Source organism: Pseudoliparis swirei, chromosome 11 (assembly GCF_029220125.1).
Source record: "Pseudoliparis swirei isolate HS2019 ecotype Mariana Trench chromosome 11, NWPU_hadal_v1, whole genome shotgun sequence".
NCBI classification, from domain to species: domain Eukaryota; kingdom Metazoa; phylum Chordata; class Actinopteri; order Perciformes; family Liparidae; genus Pseudoliparis; species Pseudoliparis swirei.
The window spans coordinates 2906130-2931393 of NC_079398.1; the positions used below are offsets into that span (position 1 = coordinate 2906130).

A 25264-nucleotide genomic window follows, 5' to 3' on the forward strand; every position below is an offset into this window, starting at 1 on the left:
TTAATAGATAACCGAAACGTGTCGTTCCTACTCTTTGATTTTCGTACCGATTACACATATATAGGATGTAGGGAGCTAATTACTGAGCTCCAGTGGTTTGGACAGGGCGAGGCTACTGGAGCTGTCTTTCCCTATTTCCTGTTTTTATGCTAATCTGGGCAAACTGGCTGCTGGCTCCAGCTACACATTAACCGTAGAGACATCCATCTTTGCAAGAAAGTGAATTAGCACATTTCCTAAAGTAGATTTGTTCAACTTGTCTTGAAATATTCTTTGAACCATAGCCATGATGCACATCCTTGCATTACCTTTTTGGCTCCCATTGTCCTTTAATGTCATCTCTCATGGATCAGCAAATACAATTATAGTTAGCCTTTTCAAAAAACCGATATCGAGTGACAGAGCTTGTGTCTAAGCTGTGACTGAGGGGCTTGAGCTGCTGCAGGCGAGACATTATAGTCCTTACAGGTCACAAGGACCGCAGGCTGCTGGCTCCATACAAACCTAATCTCAGCCTTTTGTTGTCAATGACACTCTCTTCACTTTTTCACGAGATGGTTGAAGGCACCGAGAACACCGAAAACACCGTCCTGTCATCTCATCAGCCAACATACGGAGAATCAACCTGCCGTCAGACACGAACAGGAACGCAGAGAACCGTTAGCTCAGATAAACCGAGGTCGGATCTAATCCACAGCCTCTGATTACAGTCAGAGGCTAATTGCTTTTTTTGAAGTCGAGCTTGAAGTGATCGTCTTTCTTCATATAATCCCACACCTCGCCACTGCGCCCAGCCACAATAAACACAGTCTGCGATTATTGAATCCAGGCTGTCTGCTCTCCTGAAGGTATTATTTAGTGTAGGTTTAATTATGCAAATCAGGTCGGTGAATTCCCTCGATTAGATCCCGTCTGAAGCTTGTCAGTGTATCTGCTCTTTCGGCCTGGCTTTTAGCAAAGGGCATTTTTTCCCAGGCTTTTTTTAATCATCTGCTGTCTGAATAATGTAAAATGTGCAACGGCAGCTGAAACTTAAGGGTTGTAGCTCAAGGACATAATTTCCACAAGGTTAATTTGGGGTTGAGCCCTTCAACACAACGTCATAAAATATTCATAATTAAGAAATCATTGCATGTTAAATGCATAAAGGGCAATATATTTGCATGCATAGTTTACATAGTTTCACAAAAGTTGTCAAACACAAGACCACGTGCACTGTTGCTCTTGAAACGAGGCTGGCACTCAGAAGCAGTAAGCATGAAACATATTGAATTGCTGCCAGTGGATGTTGACACGTAAAGAAATATGTTTATAATGCTGGCCATGTGGTTTCTTTGTAAAAAACCTTTACTTCTTCATTGCCAGGGTTCCCACACACACATCCAGGCTACAGTGTGGAGGGGACATAGCCGAGCAGATTCCTCTAAACCCAAACAGGAAAAAACAAAAGCTGTCTGGGAGGGCTTCAGTGCGTGTGTGTGTGTGTGTGTGTGTGTGTGTGTGTGTGTGTGTGTGTGTGTGTGTGTACAGGGAACTTTCCCTCCGGTACTTTTCATGTTAAAAAGCACATTCACTCTACCCAAACAATCTTTCTTGCATTTTCATCCACTCACTTCTACTACTACGCTCAAACAATAAGTCTGCCAGCGGGGTGAGAGGGAGGCATGTCTGGGGGGGGCGAGCCGACTTCCTCTTCGCTAAAACGGGGACGGCCGGCGGATGGGGAGGGAGGGGAAGTGCGACCCCGGATAAAAACAGTCTCTGCTCTCGTTTTTCCCATGACAGCCGCAGACACAACACGGGAGCCGACCGTTGCAGGTATCCTGATCCCAGACACTCCAACGGGCCACCTGAGTCACCCCGGTGACCTTATTCCCCCCCAAGGAGGAAGCAATTTGGAAGCGATCATCCATAACCACGTCCATCCTCTGAGTCCCAACAGGTGGGCAGCTCAAGCTCACAAAGACAATGGGTTTATTATTCTTCCATAGCATAACTCTGGTACAATAAGAGCACCCTGCCATCACTGTTTGTCACCCCAGAATTAAGGCCCAATTTAGCCATCAACAAGAGATAAATGGGGGGGGGGGGGGCTGCCTCCCTGGCCCCCCCATCTCTTTCTACAGCACAGAGCACCTGGTGAAGGCCACAAAGCAGTGCTGAAGGGTCCCACACTAAAAAGGGGAGGTCAGTTCCCATGGCAGATAATGGCAGTGACGGGGTAGGCTTAATGTGTTTACAGGGTGGACTTACCTGATACCTGAACATAGATCTGATATGCTCAGAACAAAGATTAGACCACACATGGCGCTGTCTCAAACGCTGAGCCCAGGTGCTTCAGAAATGCCCCCTTGTTCCTTGTCTACCTGGTCCCGTATGAACATCGGGTGCTCTGGGATTTGGGGTGAGCCTTAAAAAGCTGTAATTTAATCCAATTTCGGGACTCTCTCTCTCTCTCAAGCGGGACAACAAAGGAGAAGCAACCCGAGGGCAGAGCTGGCCCGCCACAACAACAGCAGTCTCAGAGCCTATATTTAACAGCGGTGGGAATTGAGGGAGCAGCCATACAGGAACACTTTCAATGCACAGAGAAGGTCGGCTGGGACTTAACTTCCTCCTCCTCAGGCTCCGATGTGAGCAGCTCCCTCATTTCAACTCACCCCCCCCCCCCCCCCCGCCCACACACACACACACAGACACACACACACACACACCCAACAGCAAAATAAAAAGATATGCATTGTTTAGCCAAACAATGGGCCATTTCAAAGCCTCAAAGGCTTACATTTTCACATCCAACGCCAGCATTTGAAGTCAAGCATGCAATAAACAACTTTACACGTGGATGGTGGGAGCTCTTTGGGTACAATTATGAACCATAAAGAGGATAGGATGTCATTGTCCATCGCTATCAGCATTGGGAGCAGGTGCAGGTGGACAGGAAGAAACAATAGTGCTCCAGCAAAGTTACAGCAAAGACTGTAACGAACTCACGTGTTTGGATTTTTGGGGTTTTAATCTAATTTGACTACTTTCGTTACGAGACATGCTGTGAACTATTGCTTACTGTGATTTATTTTTATTTGTCATGATATTGGCCTAGAGTGTGCATGGGGAAAAAACTATAAAAACCAACCTTCAGTGCATTTTCGTCTGCCAGGGCTAGCGCCTGCTTCTTCAGCTCTGTGACTTTCTTTTGGCATTGCCGGCAGAAGCCCCCCTTCTCCTCCGACTCGGAGATGGAAACAGACCCGGCGCCCTCGGGGGGAGGCCGGCTGCTGCAGCGCGCGTCCTCCGCAGAGTGAAGTCGTTTCCTGGGGGTTGCCGGAGACTCTCCACTCGGACATCCCTCCACCTGGAGCATGAGGGGGAAAGTTCGGTTAACAACGTCAGGTCACACCTGCAGCGCGCTGGAGTGTGAGAGTGAAACTGTTGGCGTGCGCCTTGACGACGCGTTTAAAGACAGAGCACCTGTCCACGCGCGCAAATTGGCTGGAAACGACACAATCACCCACGTGATCTTATTTTGAATACACTCACAGTAAACATGCGGTTGTTGGGGCCCCTTCCACCAGGAGCTGAATCACACCCAGTGGAGCTCATTCTCCCGGAGCCAAGGTCACACCTTCAGGAGAACGTCTTCGTCTAACACCAAACTCTCCGCGCGGGGCGCAGCCATACGGGCTGGACTGGAGACCTGGAGACCTGGCGCAGGGCTACCAGTCATCTGACAGCGTGTGCTGGCCCAGTGGCTGCTGGTCGAAGGCAACTGGTGAGTGTGTACTATAAGTTTACAGCGGCGGGGTTGAGGCAGGGGAGGTGGTGCACAGGAGGCGGTGTTTCTCCTGGAATGGGAGGGCTGAAGAAAACTTTCCCTGTGAGGGGGGGGGGGGGCTATATGACGGGTTGGAGCTCATATTACACCATAGACCACTCTGAATTGTCTGTGGTGTACAGTCATATTTAACCTCATAAAACATGTCCTCTCTCTCCGTGCATCCTATTCCACACAGTGCGACAGCCTCGCGTGTATAACAGGGCGTCAGACCTCCAGTGAAGCTGTGTGATGCTCACACTAAGAGAAATAGTCAAACCTCAGACTCAATGTTCTTATGGACCCATCCTTCCATAACAGTTCTACAAATGTTCGCCTGTAATTTTAGGGGCATTTGGAAACCTCATTTGGATTGTAGGCTACGTTCCGAGGGATGGAATGAGGATGTTTGACTGGGGTCGAGGAGGTTAACATGCGGGCTCCTCTTGGTGATGATTGGAAACAAGTAGTAGAAATGATATGTTCAGGACATTATGAATGTGTGTACCTTTCAATAAGATCAAACGGCTGACATGATTTTGATATTGTTCACTTTGTTGGCGGAAATGCACATTTAGTCATTTTACAGAACGTGTATACATTTAGTTCGGGGTGCTGTGCGCTGATTTTATTCCATTGACTGCACGTGTTGATCATTCGGTCTATCTGGAAATCCTTTACGACAGAATAGAGCACAATCAAATAGATCATTTGGGTTTTGTGTCAGCTGCGTCCTCTCAGTTTCAGCAACTGTTGCCTCCCTAGAGACGCAGGGCTGCCTCTGTGTGTTGTTGGTGTCTAGCGCCATCCTCTGGTGATGTGTAAAACTGCAAGGGTGGAGGTACCAGGGTTAAATATTTAATTGGTCAACTTTTAATATTTCATGTTAATATTTCATGCTCTGAAGCACTAAACGACCTATTTGGGGAACCCCGCAGTCTTTTGTCTCGTGGTAGTGCTCATGCCAAATGGGACGACGTGAAGGGTTAAATGTAAAAGTGTAAACGCTCAAATACATTGTATAATGTCATTTAAAGACTGTACATGGCTGGAAAGGTTTTTTAATTTTAATTTTTATATTTTAAGACATACAAAACTAAGATATTGATTCGTCGTCATCATTTTGCCACCGTCCACCATAAGTTATCAACCATATTTAAATTATTATTGCAGCTTTAAATGTCATTCTGTCGACCGTTTCGGGGGTGTTTTGACCATAGAGATCGACGCGAGCAATAGTTTAGGAAAGCAAAGCAAAGTTCATCACTGGCAAAGACAGTTTTATTTGCAGCTCATTTATTTGTAGCTCATTTATTTGTAGCTCATTTATTTAAAAGTGTTGAATAAGTCGAACTGATGGTGAGTGAGATGCAGGGATGAAGGTCGAGAGAGGGGACCGAGGATGCTGCGAGCTGTTGGTCCTGGACACCGGGAAGAGCCTTCAAGCACCCACCAGTTGTCTGTCTCCTCACTATTTCACATTTATTGTGAAGGCTACCTGAGAACACGAACGCACGAGGTCATTCTTTGTTGTAACCTGTGTTTCAGTCATCCCTGCAGGGCACTCTTACCTTTGTTTTCCTCTTCAGCAGATGACTTGTAAATCCAAATATGATGTCGGAGTCAACGAAGATTGTACCCAGGTCTATGACGCTGGGGTTGGGCGTCCCAGCTCCGGGAGACCCCGATGAGTTTGGCAAAGCCATGTGTGGGCTGCAAGTTACGCCAAGAAAATATTCCACTCTTCGGCAAACCTATTTGATTTGGATATCCATCTACTTCATTTCTCTCGCACCCTCCAACAAGATCCACACGGTGTGTTAATCCGGACATCCAGTGACTCGCGGGGAGCGCTGGGGGCACGTGTGCGTAAAATGAGCTCTCAGGTGTCCAGTAGTCCGAGAAGACAACAGAGCAATACGATCCATCCGAGAGGCGGAAGAGTTCTCATCCGAGAGAAACACTTTTCTGACACATCCCGAGGCTGAGCGCGGCCGCTCTGAGAGGAGAGAGAGCGCCTTGTGGAGAGCCGCTCTCTGTTCTGCAGCCTCGCTCCCTCTCTCACTCCCGTTTCTCTCCCCCTCTCTCTCTCTCTCTCTCACTCACTCTTCTTCCCGTCTCTCTCTCACTCACTCTTCTCCCCTCTCCCTTCCTCTCTTCCTCTCTCTCTCTCTCTCTCCCCTTCTCTCACACACACTCACTCTTCTCCCCTCGCCCCATCTCTCTCTCCCCCCCTCTCTCTCTCACTCCCTCTTTTCCCCTCTCCCCGTCTCTCTCTCTCTCTCACTCCTCTTCTCCCTCTCCCCCTCTCTCTCTCTCACTCCCCCCCCTCTCTCATTCACTATTCTCTCTCTCTCTCTCTCTCTCTCTCTCTCTCTCTCTCTCTCTCTCTCCCAGACGCTGATGACCTGCTCTCCCATATGATTTGCTGGTGTGTCTGTCCGCCCCCACATGAAGATGTGAAGCACAATGCCCACCCTGGCCATCACCCCTGACGACATATTCCCTGTAATATTCATGTGAGGACGTACTTACTGTCAGCGGCACGCCATTACGACCTCGGCTTATGTCTTTCTCCATATATGTAATATATCTAAAGTATACTGTATATGGTTATAGTGTTGCTTTACAACATTGCATTTCTCATATGGGAACATCTAAAAGGAGACACTTGATTTCTTATTGATGATGAAAAACAAACAGGGGGGGGGGGGTGTCACAGACACAGATGCAACAGACACAGATTTCCTCATGTGCTCTATCTATTTTTGTTGTAAACGATGTGACAATTAAATAACTTCATATTTATGTTATTAATATTAATTTAATAAGTAATCATGTTTTGAGAAGGAATTCGAGGCAGCCTATTCGTAGCTATTGATGCTAAATAATGTGTCTGGTGTCTAAAATGTATGATTGGTAATTGATATTCAATGAATATCCTTCAACATATCTATCAGGCTGAGGCTCCCAGAGATCAATGGCTGATTGGATAGCCATTAGTCAACGTAATAGGTTGACTGTGCAGTATTAATGAAAATGTGAACAACTGTGTTTTTAATAGGAAAGCTCAATCTGAATCACAATTTACGGATCTCTCTGTCAGCTCAGCTGGAGCCGTTTCTCAGCGTCCCCACAGAGGGTGAACAGTGGAGCAGCATGGTGATGTTACTGATGTTTTCTTAATCACAGCTGGAGACTGTTAAAATTATTAAATAACTCATGTTATACATGACATCTGGAACAAAAACCTTATGAATCAATGTCGTTCCAGGTTGGCGTGATTCAGTATTGCACTCATGCTGGAGGACTCCAAAGAGCTTTTAAAATGCAGATGTCCTGACTTTCAGTTCCTCCTATTTGGGGCGAGCTCCAAAATCACTAGATCCTACATCTCCCATAATGCATTAGAGCTTTCCTCCTCAGTAAAGGCCCGCATCCTACGAACACAACCTGTTCAGGCATGCTAGCGCTCGAAAGCCGGCCTCCAAACAGGACGGTGTTGTTTTGCAGGTTGCCTGTAAAGTTGGCGGAGCGCCTCTTTCACTGAAAACCGGCTCAGTGGAAAGTGGAACAACGTTCAGGGATCTTGTAATCTAATCTAATCTGCTGTCGTTTATGATCAGGAAGCTGCGTTCAGTTGGCTGTCAAAACAAAAGAGTTCAACTTCATGCAGCTTCAGTTGCAGGTCAGAGGGACAGAAGTAAAAACTTCGGTGCGCCTTTACAGCATTTTTTCGTCTTTTTCGGAGCTCAGAGATGATTTATAAAGAATGAAGATTTAAAACTCACGCAACAAATGACAGGCGAGCAGAGGGGGATAAATAGTAAATATTCTCGGGATGAATAAATTATTTTTTATCCCACAAGCACTTCACTGTCCCTGGTCTCACTTACACACACACACACACACACACTTTTTGTGAGAGGGGAGAGGCATTGGCTGTCAGCAGACCGATAATTACAATCCATAGTAAAGATGATTTACCACGTCCGTCACCCAATGGAGGAGGTTGGGTCTCCCCCGGCCGCTGATGAAATTCCAAGGCCGGGCTCCCCTGGGACTGCATGTGCTACATCTGCTGCCCTCGCTCGGGGCATCTCATTAACGCCTCTCCTGTGTCCTATCCCCTCGCCCGTGAGACTGCTGCTTCTCCCGGTGCACCGACAGCCTTTGTGGGAAACGTTTAGCAAATATTGATAGTTCTTGGCGCATGCAGGAGATGAAAGGGGAAAGGATAAGGGGCTGTCTAAAAGGAGACTCGGGATAATCGCTGCACGGGGCTCCCATGAATTATGGATGTGGTATCAAGTAGCATATATATTGGGGGAAAAGGCCCAAGGATTTTCTTGTGTCAGAGTTTGAGTCTGGTTTTCCCACCAAACTTAATGAAAAAAAAGAAATAAGATCTGAATGGAAACACGAGTGATAAGAATTTAATTTACGGCATTCACAGTGGAAGAGAGTCAAGCTTTGGATTAATAAGTAAATGAATCAGTGAAAAAGAGAAGAAAAGTCCAGAAACTTGTACAGCGAAATGTAAAGATAAAGTTTTCATTCATGGCTTAAAAGTACATCAAGTAGTTAAATTAGCACAACCATGAACATCTACAGCAGTAAAATGAAACATACACATACACGCAACCCAAAAGCAGTAATAAGGGACCATTTTAGTGAATACTTTACTTTACATTTGCTGATTATACTTACACACTTTTACTGAAGTAAGGTTTTCACCGTGCGGTATTCGTACTTCTACTTAGTAAAGAATCTGAATACTTACATAACTGCCCATGTCTAAACATATACATTTGAAAAATTTGAAAACGAGAGCAGATGCACTGATTTTGCAGCAAGCTTCAGGACTTTGGACAGCGACCATCGCTGCAGACGGTCGTCGTCGTTCCACACAGACTCAACAGAGGCAAATGACTCTTTATTGAATTGTTTAATCAGTATCTCTGAATAGTGACAACAGTAAAGCAGGAAAAACACGAGAGTAACCGCTGCAGCAGAGCTGTTAAAAAAAAGTGCATGTGCCAGTTGAATGAAATGACTGAAGCCTGAGGATTTTTACAGCCCTCGCGGTTCTTGGACTGCAGTTGGCATTGTAACACACGGGGGCACAATGGGAGGAGAAGACAGAGAAAGAGAAATCAACAACAAGGAAACAGGTGAACTCACACGGTTGTTCTAAAATCATTCAAAGTCGTGCATCGAGAGACGTTTTCCTCGTTAAAGATTGACTCAAAGGCAGCGTTTTTCCCAGCTGGTAGCATTTGTCTGACTGGTCAAGTGGTCCTAAACATTTCACAATTTTCTCAAAGAACTGTTGAACTGTTGAGAACCACTTAATCAGAGGGACCACAGGCTTCTTCAGGGAAAAGTCTCTCCTTCAAACTGTCGATTCCACTAGTGAAAGAAAAGAAAAAAAGAGCTAGAATTAGTTCTCTGAAATCGTCGTCTGGTGACAAAGGCGTTAAGAGTTAAGACCCTTCGTGTTACAGAAGAAATCTACCGACACGAGCGGCAAAGCAAAACTGTAAAAGTACTTACCTGGAGAAGGTGAACTCTGTCCTCGCAGCGGTGTTTCCGTGGTGTCATCCCAGCCCGACTGAGTGACTGCAGAGTTAACAGCCTTTTATATACCGTTTTGGGGCTAGGTTCATACAAGCCTCTGATTCAGGCAGGAATGAGGCCCATGCTGGTCCAACCGGCTGAGCTGGGTTCCACCAGCGAGGAGCTCGACGGGCGGCCGCCCTCGAGACAGAGATCGCAAATACCAGCCAATGCAGGCTGGGAAGTCACATGGAAATATGTCATTTGTATATCATCTTTTTCTTCTAGGTTTGTCTCATTTCCATCTGATTTATCTTACAGTCAGACAGGAAAAAAAATCACGCAGAACGCACCGGGTTTGGCTTTGATGTATTTCTCCTAAAGGCCTACTGCGATCACAATGAATCCAATTGTTATTCAGAACACATTTCTTGAGAGAACACAAAGGGACTCTGCGCACCAAGAGAAATGACCTTCAACAATTGGTTCGACGTGTGCTAATTCGTATAGAAAACCATGTCGGATTGGAAATTGCTCAGGAGTCCTTAGCCAGGAGCGGTATACAGGACTGTCTCAGAAAATTGCCTTTATTCTGATTTATTGCTGATTATCAGCTTAAGAAAACTCAAATATCCTATCTCTAAATATTAGAATATCATGAAAAAGTATACTAGTAGGGTATTAAACAAATCACTTGAATTGTCTAATTAACTAAACACCTGCAAGGGTTTCCTGAGCCTTGACAAACACTCAGCTGATTTTTACTTGGTCTGAGGAAATATTAAAATTTTAATCAGCAATATTAAAGAATAAAAGGCTTGCAATATTTCAGTTGATTTGTATATTCTAATTTTCTGAGACAGTCCTGTATACAGTTTCATGCGAGTCTCGGTGTTCAGAGCAACTCAGGAGCAATCACAGAAGACGATGCTTTGAAAGAAAATGATTTATTTCTGTTGCATCGAATCACTTTCTCTCCCACACACACCCTGTTTCAATACGTCAATGGGACAATAGTTTGAAACGACAGGAACGATTTCAGGTCATTTAAATTAGTTTGCTCTTCACAGAATAGTCCCTTACAGATGCTAACATCAGTGTAATATACACGGACCACCAAACCAAACAAGGTGTTTTAAATCATTACTCGTGACAATATAAACAGAGTCAGTTTGTTATTGTGGATGCTAAAAATATAAGTTTACATCAAAATCAATGAGAACAGAGTCTTTATCTGGCTCACACAATGGTCTGATTTTCTCTTTTCTAATTCAAATTTGCTAATCAGTGCAAGAAGTCGCCTGGAGACGCCTGGAAGGGAACTCCAGGTGTGTGTAGTCCCTGCGTGAGCAACAGGAAGTGCTCTGCTTCACGGCCGGTGGACAAGGGCGACAGATGAAAAACATCCCGGATAGTAAAAATAGATTCTATTGAAACTTTTCAACATTTCACTGTCAAAAAAAAATACCCATACAAATAAACTCTGTAAGTGTAGCCTGTGGTTTCAGATACCATGAATATATTGCGACACTATTTTATAAAGTAACGTCATTGTAGTCAAAAGTTCTGCAACTCTTTTAATACATATAACACAATGTTTCAGCATTCTCCGTGATTAAACAGCTCAGGTGAAGTTCACTCGTAATCCCTGATTGGATATTCACATAAATATACTCCCGTGTTACAACCACACACCCACACACATGGAGTGCTGCCCTCTTTGTTTACCTTGCGCTCAAAGTAGTGCTTCCACAAAGTTGTGCAATTTCTAGGTTTGGAGGGAGAACTGTAAGCAGCGATGGCTTTAAGAAGGTAAAACAATCTAACATTCAAAGTCACAGGAGCTCTGTGAAAGGTAACAGTGCGGTGGACGGTGTGAAGAGGACGGCTTCGGGGGAAGGAAGCGGGCGCTGGAGGAGGAGGATTCCTATTGGTCGAGAGACGTCGGCTCACGGTCCCGTCGGGGTGGCTGAAAACTCGATCGCTCCGCTCTTCCACGGAGACAAAAAAAGAGGACAGGATTAACAGGAAGCAGAGGGGAGCGGAAAGATGTTGAAGTGCTCTTGGTTTCTACTGTGTACACACACACACAAAAGGGTCAGCTAGTGTAAAGCAGGCTGCACAGGTTTAGCACCGACAGGTGTTGGTGGACGGGGATAAAAAGGTGATTTATATCTGATATAGTTTTGATGAAAAAGGGTTCTGAGGTGTGCTCAGCTTAAATCTTAAAGATCACGGTTGCTTCTCCAAACCAGGGCCGCAAGTAACAACTTCTTTAATTATCAAATAATCTCTCGATCGTTTTCTCGACTTAGAGAGTCTTGAAGATTAACGATTAGTCGTAAAGTAGAGAAACAGACCAGTCAGGAATTCCCAGAAATCTATTACCATTTCTTTTTTTCCTCAACAGAAAACACTAGAAATAATAATTCAAGGAACAGAAACTGTCGATGCGTGCTCTTAGAAAGAGATCGGCATTGTTTGTTTCATTTTTACTTTGACATTTCAATATACCAATTTTTTCTGAGAGTCTTTTGTTGAATCTTTTGAAACCTCATTTAATGCATTTTACTGTGTACGTGTTATTTAAAAGCAATAAGCACATGGGCCCCCCGGACACTCGTTGATTAGCACTGCCGCTAGCAAGAAAGCCCTCATTTAGGAACCCGGAGGGTCAACCCAGTGTTCCCATGAGCAGCGTGATGTTCTCCCACTGGCTGCATGGGTTTCCTCCAGCTGCGAGTTGGCTGCTCAAATTTTCTTGTCGGTGTGAATAGGTTTGTGTCGTATGAATGTGTGTTCCAGTCCTGTGACCTAACCAGAGGTGAAACCTGCCTCTGATGCAAAGCATGCTGGGATACACAAGCCACAAGCCTGAGCAGAACAAGTGGTTTACCAAACCGACGGATGAATGGATTTCTAGTCGGCGCACTGGCATGCTCAATATGGGAAACGGACACACTGGGAAAACACATTCACTACATTTCGTTTACCTCATCATCATCCTCATATTCAACATACTCATTAAATTCACCAAATACTGGCTGAAATTAAACAAAACAAACATGTAATTGAGAGGCAATTAGAGACCAAGAATCATATCAATCCGAGTGCTGCGTATCAAGTTAAAGCTCGACACCAACAGAAAGCGGAGAACAGTGGTTACCGTGGATGTTTTGCTCATGAGTTGCACTAAAAATGCCACCACTTCCGTTTTTCCGACAGCACGGGCCTGTGACAGGTAAAGAATGAGAAGACGAAGGCATGAGACGGGCTTTTCTGACGAACTTTGTTATTAAAAGTGGATTATATGTTCTGGGGACCGACCAGTTGGAGCGCCGTCTGTCCGTCATAGCCGGGTTTATTCAGATCAGCTCCAGCCAGTTTCCACATCTCGAGCCCCTCCAGGTCCCCGCCGGCTGCCAGGCTGGCACACAGGAGGCACACGGCAGTTATTACAACACAGGCCTCGCTTTCCCAAAGTCAAATATTATCAACAATCAAATAACCATTGGCTGAAGGACTAATTGAGGTGTAAAGAAACCGTTCTGAAACTGGGCAAAAACATCAAGGGAAGAAATTGATGACGTTAAACCGCATGACTTAGATGATTTTTTTAATCCTAATAATGCAATCTTACAAAAGGCGTGAGACAAAACCTGTCGGGTGTCTCAGCTAGATGAATAACAGGGGCCAGCCAGTGTGGCGTACACCTGCAAATAGGAAGCTATGCTGCCGGGGAGCATTCCGACAGTTTGTGTCACAGCGGGACAACTGGTTAAACCGGAGTCAGCTATGTAGGATGGGTCACAGTAATGATGGCGAGGCAACTGGGACATTTGTGACTTTATGCGTGTGCAATTGTTCAAAGACGTGTTCTATATGCACGTCCCACCTGCACAGTTCGGTTCCCGCTTCATCCAACTCGTCTCTGGAGAAGTGGGCTCCAGTCTTCCGCAGCAGCTTCACGACCTCCTTGTGCCTACGTGATTTAGAGAGAACATGCAATGAATGCAGCAATATGATCCATTTCACATATACGTGCGATACGCACATCATTCATTTGACTTTTCGCTGAGATCGTATGTTCTTTTCAAGCAGTTAGATTGAATGTTGTCTGACTTTCCTTGACGGCGTGTGTGGCAGTGACTGAGGTTCGGCATGTAAGAACAAGTTCCTTATGCTCTGCAATCAACCACCCACACAGGAGTCACCGGGGACACTTGTGGCGACAGGAAACTTTCGATGCAACAAAAAGGCCTGAAAGGGTTCCCCACTGTCCAGCTCACTTTATAAATAACAGCGTGTTATAACTATGTTATAAAGGTCAGTTAGCCTAAAGCTCATGCAGAGAGTCACGTAGAGCAACGCACAGAATTATAAACTATTAAAAGCATTCCGAGACTTCCTGTTGAGAAGCCAGTATCTCTCATCTGTGAAACTGGGAGCAGGTTGGTCGGACTGGTTCAGAGGACACTCCCCGTATTTTTTTCTTGAACTCTTCTTTCTCTATGCTTTCTGCCACTCCTTATATGGCCATCGTGCCGAAGTGCACTGTGAAACGTCGGCGACGTTCGAATGGAGTCGGACACGGGGACATCCCGGCGGCTCAAACTCAGCGCTTCAGATCTTCATGTCATTTCACGAAACGCACTCAGGAAGGGGCGAAGCAAGCAAGAGGTGTGGAGCATCGGAAGAGCAACGACAGGTGTTCGCGCTCCAGTGCATCCCTCTGCCGTCACAAAAGGAAACAAGCCCATACTTGAAGTGCCAACCGTTGAAATAGGACAACAGCTATTTGGCACGGCTTCAACACATACAACGTTTTCACCCCGGGGCTCCACATCGCACTTAAACTGAAACAATAAGAGTGGCATGTCTCCGTCAACGTATGAGAAAAATAAAATATAAAAAACCCCGCCGTCTAACAGGGAGATGGCAATTAGCATATCATTACAGCCTGGCCTCTAAACTCCATTACGAGTTGCTCTCCTGATCTCAACCCCCCCCCCTCTAACTGCCGCTGCTCCCTTCCCGTCGGATTCCCTTGCAGCAGCTGATTTAATGCGGTCCCCTCTATGGCAGCTATTAACGGCATACTCAAAGCTCCTCATGGCCAAAGGGGGATGTTAAATGTTGTGTTTGCAACTTCATAAAAGGGACATTATCACGTTGAACAGATAACATCGTCCCTTCTCGTTCGGGTGTTACCTGAAGCGTACGGCGTTGCTGAGGGGTGTGTCCCCGTAGCGATCTTTAGCATAGACTGTGGCTCCATGACTCAGGAGGTACTCCACCAGTTTGAGGTGGCCCTCACAGGCGGCGATATGGAGGGGGGTGCGTCCATCGTAGTCACTCAGACACAAGTTAGTGCCCTGCCAAAGACAAACACGCAGTGTCCTTCACCTGGATGTTTTTTTACCAAAGCAAACAACTAATTGATCCCTTTAATAATTATCACACGAAAGGCCAAAACTTTTTCCTTCGTGCCATAGAGTGCAACTATTTAAAACATGGTCTCCGATTTAATCTAACATGAGCGCTACAGATCGCGTTGGAATGTTTCCAGATTGTTTTTTTCTATCGGACATGTTGACAAAAAAAAAGTTTAATAAAAGTAAAAGTTCGGTGACCTTCTTTCTCACTGCTTAGTGGTAGAGGCAACAAACAAATAGATGAAGGAGGATAAATAAAAGTGAACAAAATAAATCCTCAACCGCAAAGTTCACCCCAAGCAGGGACAATGTAATGACAGATGTCTGTGTGGGTGTGAACATGGCACATGTAATTTAGCCATAGGGACACATTCTAGGCTAATCCGAGAAGCGGCTGCATCCGAGTCGAGCCCCACGCATACATGTACGTGTGACCGCTGGGGAAACTCGAGGCCTGCCTTACCAGTCGAGCCTCTTGTTTTGTCAGGCTCTGCGTTTCCCACACCCCTCGGAGAGGAGAGTGACCCTGAGAACTAGTTGGAAAGGTTCACCTGGGTGCGTTGACCCTACAAAACAAACGTTTTGTAAAATGCTGCTCTGCTGGTTTAGAAGTCGAGCGCCGAGCTGTGTGCCTCAGAAGTAGGTGCATTTGGTTCTAATGTCAAAATGGGAAAAAGTGCATCGCACATTTTCCCTGAAACAAACAATAATAAGTGTGAAAGAAAGGATTGTGCGTCGTTTACCATTTCCTTGAGGGCTTCCAGGGCCTCTACGTCTCCGATCTTCGCGGCGGCACATGCCAGTGGAGCGGTCAGGGCATCGCGGATGGCTTCCAGCTCCTGTAGACGCCACGGACGTCAAGACAAAAAACGGATACTTTTCTGAATCCGTTGAAATTAATGAACTTGGCCTTTTTGGAGTAGACTTTCAACACCGCATGCACAAGTCTAATCTTGTCTGGACGGTGACGCGAGTTAAATGTGTTTTCCCTGTGTCAGGAAAAGGAACCGGGGCCGTATTCACAACCATTCAGAGAATACTTAACCCTCCTGTTACCTTTAGCGTCAATTTGACCCGATTCAATGTTTAATGTCGGTGTTCTTTGGGGTCAATTTGACCCCAGGCTGTTTTTCACTGTGTCAAACATATAAGAAATATCAACTTTTTTATATATTTAAAGGGATATTTAGGTAGTCAACAAACAACCATAAAGTACCTCACACTTAAACTTGGAAAACAATATTAATTCTAATAATTTTCTGGAGGTTTTAATTGCTGGGGTCAAATTGACCCCGAGGGTAAAATATGTCAGTAAATATAAAGGTAACAGGAGGGTTAAACATTGAATGGGGTCAAATTGACCCTCCGGTAACAGGAGGGTTAAGGAGAGATATCTCCATTTCTAATGAGATCAAGCACACACATGAACCCTGCACTGTCTAATCAGTCGTGTTTCATTAACTTATCTGGCTTAAGGGACACGATGCGTTGTAAAAAACCTCCCAGGATCTTGTCTTAACTTCTTAGTCTAACTATTGTGGTCCGTGGATTGGGGGTGCCCTCACCTTCTTGCAGCTGATGCTCAAAGACTTGGCAATGACTTGGATGAACCGGCTGTCGCTCAGAGACAGTTTGGATCCAGCCAAGTCGGAAATCATCTCACCTCGCAGGTTCCGAGCCATCATCTGGATGGGTGTGACACACACACACACATCTGAGCTTTACTTTTTCCTCATGATTGTTATTGTGACCTACATGGTGATCCTCTTACGCCTTTTAAAACCAATATTTCTAAAGTAGAAACCAACCTTTCTCTTGGCATCAAAAGGTATGTCTTTCTTGGCCAGTACATAGGACAGCTTCGACAAGGCCGCCTCTGGAGTCATGTCTCCACCAGCTATCAGCCCTGCATCCATCAACACCTGAGAAGTCATAGCTATTTTTATTGATATATATGTGTACGCATGTACTTGGGGAAATTCAACATTCACAAAATGTAGTAGAAATGGGTCAGGCTGGACTAGTAGGAGGCGTGGCGTGCCTTGCCGGTGGCGTAAGATGCAGACACCGTCCCCCTCAGACACTGGGTGCAGTTGATGATGATGACGTCTGAGTCGGTGGCTTTCTTCAGCTCCTCCAACAGGTCGGGCCGGTTATCGGGGGCATTTCCACTGCCGTAAGTCTCCAGTACGACACCCTCCATGGGTGGCTGTAGGAAAGCCCTCATCTGGACACATATTTACCAAGGAGTTACATTAAAAACTCACAAGATGTACGGCCAGCAGGACTGGCTTCCCAACTGCCTGTAATCAAACTGAAAAATTAGTATTCCGTGTTATTTTTCCTGCAGCCCCGTTCACTCCCATGCATGAGACCATTCACTCTCCTAAAAGCCCATCTGGTGCCGTCTATGCAACCAGTATCTCAGTCACTGGTTGGCTGGCACCAGGAGGCCCTATCCCACATCATTAGCCACGGCATATGACTAGAAAGGCAGATGACTGAAATGACAGGAAGGAGAGCAATTAATCTGAAGGTGTTAGCAAGCATAAAGTCGCTTGGCAAGACCGATGCAGTAACCGTAAATTGCAAGAAGAAGGCGACATTGAAAGTGCCAGGTTCGGTCGGTATTTTTCTGATGCGATAAGCAGTTTGACAAATAAGTTTTGACGCAGATTACCAATGAAGCTCTCATGCAGCAGAGACAGTGGGCACACTGGTGCATAATCAAAACAGCGCCCCATAAAAGGCCGTTAAAGGCTGTAAGAAAGTATTGATAGCCAAGCTGGGCAGTGCGAGCAGATTGACACAGTAAAGTCAGTCTCCCAGCAGCCTCTGCGGGGGGAGGCGCAGCTAAATGTTACAGTATCTACGCCAACCCCCCCCCCTCTTTACGGGGCGATTCGTCATGGCTCATAACGCCTTCTCATCTGTCTCTGGGCTGAGCTTTGATGGCAGTTTACATGACCGGGAAGGTAAGGGAAGACGGGTAATAGCGCAATTAAATTAAAGTTAACTATATTTTATTGCAGTTAGACAAAACAGTAGTTTTGAACAGTCAGTTACCTTTGCAGAACATATCGTTAATTACGTTTTAATACACTGTGAAGGAAAACTTGAAATGTGCACCGAGCCCTAACGATGATTAATTTACTTTTCACTTAGCCATCATCATTTGACTAAATATATCATTTTTGTGAATAATGGAAGAAGACAACATTGAAAAGAAGTATATTTTAGTTTTATGCAAATACTTATATTCAAAGAGAGTAATTAGTGATTTGTAATGCGAACATTCTGGAAAATATCTGTAAAATCTGTGCAAGGAGAAATTCTAGAAGCAGCGGAATAATTCCCCAACGAGAAAAACAAACCTATAGATTCTTCTGGTATGCGTCACGTCAACCAAAGACCGGGGACACGGGGAACCTTTGGACCTTGGGGGGCTGTGACGGGGGCAGGATAAGCGCCTCTGGTCGAGAGCAGGCGCCGAGCGACTTACGGTAGCGGCGGTGATTCCTGGGAACAGCCTGAGGAGGCCCACGTTCCGGTTCAGCTCAGTGCTGACGTGAAACTTTGCCGTGGTGTTCGCCCGCCACACTGTATCCCAGTTGACTGAAGGACGAGATGAAGGGGGAATAACATGATTAAAAAGGGTTTATTTTCCCACATGAAGACAGACCCGTGACACCGCCGGCTTACTTGTGATGTCCACCTCGGCGACGGCCAGAGGAGCCAAGTTCGGAGAGGAGAACGCATTGAAACTCCTGGCATCCACCTTGGTCACACGGTTCCCTCTGTAGAGTTTGTTGTAGAAGTACAAGCACACCTGAAAAGAGACACACAAAAAACCGCGTTTTACTGCACAACATTTGCTCCTCTCCAAAGACAGAATCAGTTCAACGCTGCAGGACTTAACATATGCAGGACCATCCGTGTGCACCTGTTTAAAAAAAGGCGGATAGAAAGACATTACAAAATGCTTGTCGCGGGAAAACACATCAGTCTGTTTAAGTGCACCCCGCAATGCAGCAGAATTTAATTGAATGGACACAATTTTTACTGCACTTTGGATGTGGATGTGTGGTTTTGGCTCAGGAGGGAGAGCTGGCCGACCACTAATCAGAAGACTGGCGGTTTGATGTCGGCGTGTCACAGTGTCCTGGGTGAGATACTGAAGCCGGCATGGCACCAAAACTGCGCCATGTGTGTGGTTGAGCACGACTTGAGATCCTGATGGGCAGGTTGCACCTCGCGTGGCAGCCCTTATGAATGCGAGAGGATAAGTTTCCGTGTTCTTCCTGTTCTCGTATACGTTGTTCGGTATTGCGACACACCGTCATTAGAGAGCAGCTCCCCGGCGTTTAGGAGCTTTGCTAATCTTGTTGCATTCCAGTAGTGACACCCGTCTCTGCACACCGCACTTCTAAACATGTTAACAATCATACAGGGTCGTAATATTACAAGATTTCATATTCTCAATCAGCGGTGCATTAAAAATGTATTAAAGAATGAATAAACACCACAAATGAAATCTAAGTCACTATTGTTAACCATCTGTTCTCTCTTTCTTTCACAAAATTCACAATTCTTACTGTTTTATCTTTGAGACTGCCAAATGTCTCTAATAATCTAATAACCGTGTCGTTGAGTCGCATTCATGTCCCCTCTCCATTTGCTCACCTCGGGAATGACGAACTGGCCCGCGATCAGCAGCGCCCCCAGCAGGTTGTCTCGGCCATCGTTCCTCATCTCGTAGATCGGCACCTGGAGACAGAACGGCTCTCGTCTCTAAGAGGGCAGAGAACATTTTGAACTCGTCCCGTTTCTGGACAGCAGCTCTGACCTGTGACCCGGTGAGGATGATTGGTTTGCCCAGATGTTCACACATGAAGGACAGGGCAGAGGCCGTGTAGGCCATCGTGTCCGTGCCGTGCAGGATCACAAAACCGTCGTAGTCTTCGTAGTTTTTCTGGAGAAAAGAAAAAGACGACATATTGGGGATCATTTGAGATGGCAGCAGAAATTTTAAAAAAATGTTAATACAATATTAGATGCAAAATTAATATGATAGTAATTTATTGATGCCTTGAAGCATAAATCACTGTGTGTTTAATTAGAAATGGAACCGAACAATTAAATCCATCAGCGAGTACCTCAATGTCCTTTCCAATTCTACCCCAGTCATCCGTGGTCATGTTTGAGGAGTCCAGCAAAGGGTTGTACTCTATAACCGTGTAGACTATCCTCTTGTTGTCTTCACTCAGCCTGCAAGAGAGAGAAGTTCATCCACCAGGTGCTGTCATTGTTTACACGGGTTCAACACAGGACAATCAACCCACGATAAATCAGTGGTTTTAGTCTTTTAGCAAAAACAGTCACTCCAAAACACATCAAGGACACGTGGTTAAACAAACGATCATCATCTTCACTGTTAGTCTTCATCAAGCTCGTTAAAACAGAGTTGGATTCGGTTCTGGTTAAAATTGAGACGTGAGTTTAAGGATCGGGGAATGCTGAAACCCAAGCTGACTTTATGAAGCGAGTCTATTGAGCTGAGCTCTCTGTCTCAGCAGCAGGCGGCCAGGTTTCAGACACAGAGAGTATCAGAAGTGTAAAGGGGAGGGGCATGTTTGCATACTGGTAAAGAGAGCAGCACTTTGCACAGTAAAGACGTAATGTTACGTGGCGCAGCACCGCTGTGTATGGTAAACACAGGCAAAGCCAAGAGAGACATGAGGTGGCTGACTTTATACGCCTTCAGGGTTATTTGGCGAGCCGTTTCAGGTCAGGGCGAAAGTTTCTTTTTCATATTCCAGGAGCCTTTCATGGAAACATCTTCATGCTGCCTCTGTGTGGATTTGAACTCGGGCATCTCACGGCTCCACCTGCGACACTCCGTATTATGCGGCGTGACTGGATGAAGAGCCGTGGAAACGTTGTATTTTTAATCTCCCTTGTAAAGCAACATGGTGGGACACTCCCACATCACCATGAGGAAGCCTTCCAACATGAAGATGGGAGCTGAATGGAGCAGCGGGGGGGCCGAGCCGGTGAGGCCCAGTTCACACAACCAGGGGTCCTGCAGACACCAATTAGCCTGTAGTCCACACACACACACACGACCCGAGAACATATGTTGTTGATTAAAATTATTCATCTATCTGGCAGAGTAGCCTAAGGTGCAGCAAAGCTACACATTAGCATACCCGTGCTGGGATGCCTCATAGCTTAAGAATAATGAATGTCTGTGTGTTTACATGCACGAGTATGATTGGGGACTTAAGACGTCGAAGAGCATGAATAACATGAATAAAGCTTTTCAATAAATCAATAAACTAACTCCCTTCTTCAACATAGACTGTAACGGCATACTCTCAACAGGATTAGACTTGCATATTATGAGCCCACTGCAGTTGATATGAACACGATGGAAACTCACGGATGAGGAAATATAATAAAAGTTAAACGTGCTCTCACTCAAAAAATAATTCTTTTTATATTATTCAAAATATAAATTTAAGACATTTACCAAGCAGCTAATTGACCAACGGGAAGCTCTGCTGTGGTTGCTGAGGGTGTGGGAGCGGTGCGAGGTTGAAGTCCTCCTATATTAATTCGTATAAGCCCTACAAGCGGACAGTGGACGACCGCCTGGTGTATGGATATCTCATCTCCACCACACATCCTACTGACTTAAGACTATTGAGAGTTCGTTGATCGCTGGGGGGGGGGGGGGAGCTGTCACATGGGGCTCCACAGCACACGCACCAGAGATCAATACTACATGGATTAAACAAACAGCGATAGAATAGATTAGCTTTGCATTGTGTGCCGACCGCAGCTTTTCACAACAAATCCGTCCCATGAAACGTAAGGTTACCTCAGCTGGGAGACTCGTGCGCCACACTTCTTTAAAGCAGCTGTCTTGTTGGTGACAGAGGGGATATTTACAAGGGAAACGAGTAGGAGACGCAAAAATACTTCAGGCAATACACCGCTCCGTGCTCGCGTGTCCGTCCTGGTATTTAAGGCCACGGCGGCATGCATTTCCTGTCAGGCAAGCAGACCCAAAACTGGTCTCAAGAACGGCAGAGACATCCCACCACAGTGCAGACACACACACACACACACAAACACACAATGCTAGCAGTGCTACAGCACCCATGAAATAGATGGTCAGAATGGGGCGTCGGCTTCCTGTCAAAGCAACAAAAGCAGTTCAGAGTCATTAAAATCATGGACACAGGGATTCCTTTCCATTCAGTCTCTAGTCTTCGGTAATCTGTAAATACTGTCGAAACTATTTCATTTTCATTTGTTCAGCTCTCCAGGGCAATAACTTTACAGAGAAGATTACCATGTGTTCTAACTCAGAAGACAACATTTTGTAATAGGCTTACTTATTAATTTAAATGAAGGCGATTAATTTATTCACAATACATTCAATAATACATAAGGAAAATTATATATATATATTGAGTTGCCGATATTACGCATGAAACCAGAACATGATCCTGTGTAAAGAGCAGAACACGGATTATTGTAACGTTTCCGAATAAAGACTGGGTTCACTCACGGCAGGACCAGACTGTTCTCCGATCCATAGTACTGGTACAGGCCGGTCTGCTGGGCATACAACTCATCGTGGAGGATGGGCAACTTGCGCAGGCTCTTCACAAAAGCGTTGGCTTTTGGGGCAAGCACTGTGGGTTACAGAAATATGAAAGACAGGTTATTGTAATATTTCATAGCTTGCTCTCTGTGGGTTTATTGTGAATCAGTAACAGTTAAGGAGAATAGCACCATGGGCTTTACGATCAGCTCAACACCAAACATCAGTCTCATACTGATCCCTAGTGGTAACTGGAAGAAATTGTTGCAGGGACCAAAAAAGAAAATCAACCCAAATTCAGATCCTTACATTAGTTCCTAGTTTTTAGGACATAGAACAGTCACTTTTTAAAAAATCTATAAAACAAAAAAGTTTATAAAACTGAAAACAGTGAGTACAGCCACATGAGCAAAAGACAACATGCCGGCTACCGTCAGAACTCACAGGATGACCTGACCAGAGTCACTAAAGAGGAAATGACCCAGCAAACATGACCTCGGATCTGGGGTTTCAATGTGTCAGGTGGGCCTCCCCAGGGTGGCTCCAAACACTTTAGGGGGAGGCTCAGTGAATGAAAGACAGGTTGCATTCCTTATTATTACTACCCGTTTAGAAAAGAAGCTCATGTGCCTGGTTTGGTTAAATGGATACAGTAATTTTAGGAGAATTGGAACTTTTCCAAGTTGTCAGGAGGTCCACAGTCTCAGACTTTGAAACCCCATGTCTTAGTAAATATACATCAGTGGTCTGAAGTAAACTCAACTTTTTTCTCATAACCTGAGATCTTAATTAGTCATTTCAAAATGTTTAGATAAGCAGTTGTCAACACTATTCACCCTGTGAAGTGTTAAACTAGCAGATTGAATGAAATGTGTAGTTTTCGGGTTATGAACCTGCATGTCCACATTTACGCATCATCATAGAAAAGTGTGATTTATCTCCAGGCTATTTCATTTTAAGATTAAAAGACAATCCTCCAATCACAATACAATTGTATTATAGCTTTGTCAAATCAACAAACACCTTTACGAGGGGATTAAAAACGAGAGACAATGGCCACGAATGTGCAAGAAGTGAAACATTGATGGATGAAGACGTCTGGTTCGAGTTAACTTGTTCCCAAAACTGAGAGGACCTATGGATGCGAGGCTACTACAGACCTGCCCACGACCCCTCACATGCCAACATCGAGTTATTCATTGAGAGAATGTGTGAACATCCATCAACGGGGCAGCAGCAGGTTATTTAGCATGCTCCAGAGGAGATTGACCCCATGATAGCACTGGTCATCACTGACATCACAGTGCGTTTTACGTTTACATTTCAGGAGTCGGGTAGCACAGTTAATAATAATAATATTTGCTTTTATCGTTTGTTTTTATTGTAATTTTTAATGCATAGCTTTTAGGAATTTTTAAATTATGTGTTGTAAAGCGTCTTTGAGTATTATGAAAAGCGCTATAGAAATTGTATGTATTATTATTAATAATAATAATAACTTTATTTATATAGCACCTTTAAAAACAATGTTTACAAAGTGCTCCACAGAGTCAAAGCAAAACAAGTGGAATAGCAAGAAACTAATATTACATTTAAAAGTATATATTAAAATTTACATTTAAAATTAAAAACATAAAATAAATGAGAACATGCACCACAGCTGCTACCAAAAGCTACCCGCCGTGCTAACGAGCTGCTGCTGCCGCCGCTACACGGCTCAGGACGGGACACACGCTCCGTTACGCGGCCAGGTCGCCAAATATATATATATATATATATATATATATATATATATATATATATATACCATTGTTGTGAAGCGTCATCCCGATGGTCCCTCCGGTGTTCAACACCAGCACGCGCGCCTCGGTGGCGGAGGGTGACGTCGCCAACTCCTCGCACTCCAGCGAGTTGCAGCTCGACAGCTTTCTCCTTCGACATGAATGCCGCATGGTGTTCCTCTGAGGGGAAACATCGGCCACTTCTGTGAGATTCAGCGTCGGCTGCGACAAAGCGCGCGCGAGGGATGTCATGTTGTTGAGGCTGGATTCCGCTATGGCTGCTGGCTGGAGGCGGTGCTGCAGCTTTAAACGCGCTGCAACTGGTGCCCCGTCAATAGGAGGCTCTCTCCGGGGAGCGGCAGGGCGGCGCGGGGTCTCCGGGCCGAGCAGAGCAGATCCCACCCCTTCCCACGCGATTAACCCGTTTTAATGATATTCAAATGTGGGCTCTTCCTCGTACCAGACCCCTCTCCACAGTATTGACCTTGGATGTACAGCGTCCACTCTGACGTCAGGGATGTGGGTCAGCAAACAGTCCGACAGTCTCAGGAAACCTCCTGCACACTAGTATTTGTGGTTCAGTATTACCATAAAACTGCTGAATATATTCTTAGAAATTGGGTTTGAACCATATTTAATACTCGAGTTGTGAAAGTGTGAATGCAGCAGCTACAATACTGGCAGAAATGTGGGTAAACGCGCACTACGCGCTGAGGGTAGGGCACCAAGTCTACTCCTGAGGGGGCACCAAAAAATAGGCAACGAAAAAAATCATCATAGTTATAATAATTATAATGCCGATATTATTTCAGTATAGAAATATTAAGCACCTTTTAGGCATGTATATCACAAAACAGGCAGAACAAGAGATATATGGAATTGCTCAAAAAAAAAGAGTGCAACATGCAGGAAAATGAGGGTGTCATCATGATATATAAAAAAGTATATATATAAATAGGAGTATAAATTGTCAGTCAGTCGGCTATAGTGACCTCACACTAAATTCCAATAATTGTATTGAAATATTGTTTGGGCATTATATCATTATATTGTTTTCCAG

General features: G+C 45.1%; 2 protein-coding genes across 6 annotated transcripts in view; both read right to left on the minus strand.

Moving 5' to 3' along the window:
• The window catches only part of kif26ab (kinesin family member 26Ab), a 68414-nt gene extending 64810 nt beyond the window's left edge, over positions 1-3604 (minus strand). The window contains exons 1-2 of the mRNA XM_056427110.1: positions 3541-3604; positions 3137-3355 (exon numbers count right to left, since the gene is read on the minus strand). Coding sequence (XP_056283085.1) covers positions 3137-3355; positions 3541-3603 — 282 coding nt within the window. The 5' untranslated portion in view covers position 3604. The remainder of the gene's footprint in view (positions 1-3136; positions 3356-3540) is intronic.
• A 6699-nt stretch (positions 3605-10303) lies between these two features.
• On the minus strand, positions 10304-24620 carry aspg (asparaginase homolog (S. cerevisiae)). 5 transcript variants are annotated; one of them, XM_056426939.1, is made up of 18 exons: positions 24231-24620; positions 22388-22514; positions 21973-22008; positions 19965-20076; positions 19655-19780; positions 19492-19575; positions 18511-18751; positions 18311-18423; positions 16850-17035; positions 16617-16730; positions 16374-16493; positions 15552-15647; positions 14585-14748; positions 13269-13355; positions 12701-12800; positions 12540-12605; positions 12367-12417; positions 10304-11364 (listed from the first exon to the last, which is right to left on the minus strand). In XM_056426939.1, the coding sequence occupies exons 1-18, from the start codon at positions 24454-24456 to the stop codon at positions 11323-11325; spliced, it is 2091 nt and encodes a 696-aa protein (XP_056282914.1). In that variant the 5' UTR covers positions 24457-24620; the 3' UTR covers positions 10304-11322. The 5 variants fall into 5 exon arrangements, with proteins under 5 accessions (XP_056282914.1, XP_056282912.1, XP_056282910.1 ...); XM_056426937.1 differs by lacking the exon at positions 21973-22008 and having other exon boundaries at positions 18511-18637; positions 24231-24545; XM_056426935.1 differs by lacking the exon at positions 21973-22008 and having other exon boundaries at positions 24231-24545.
• Between the last annotated feature and the right edge of the window lie 644 nt (positions 24621-25264).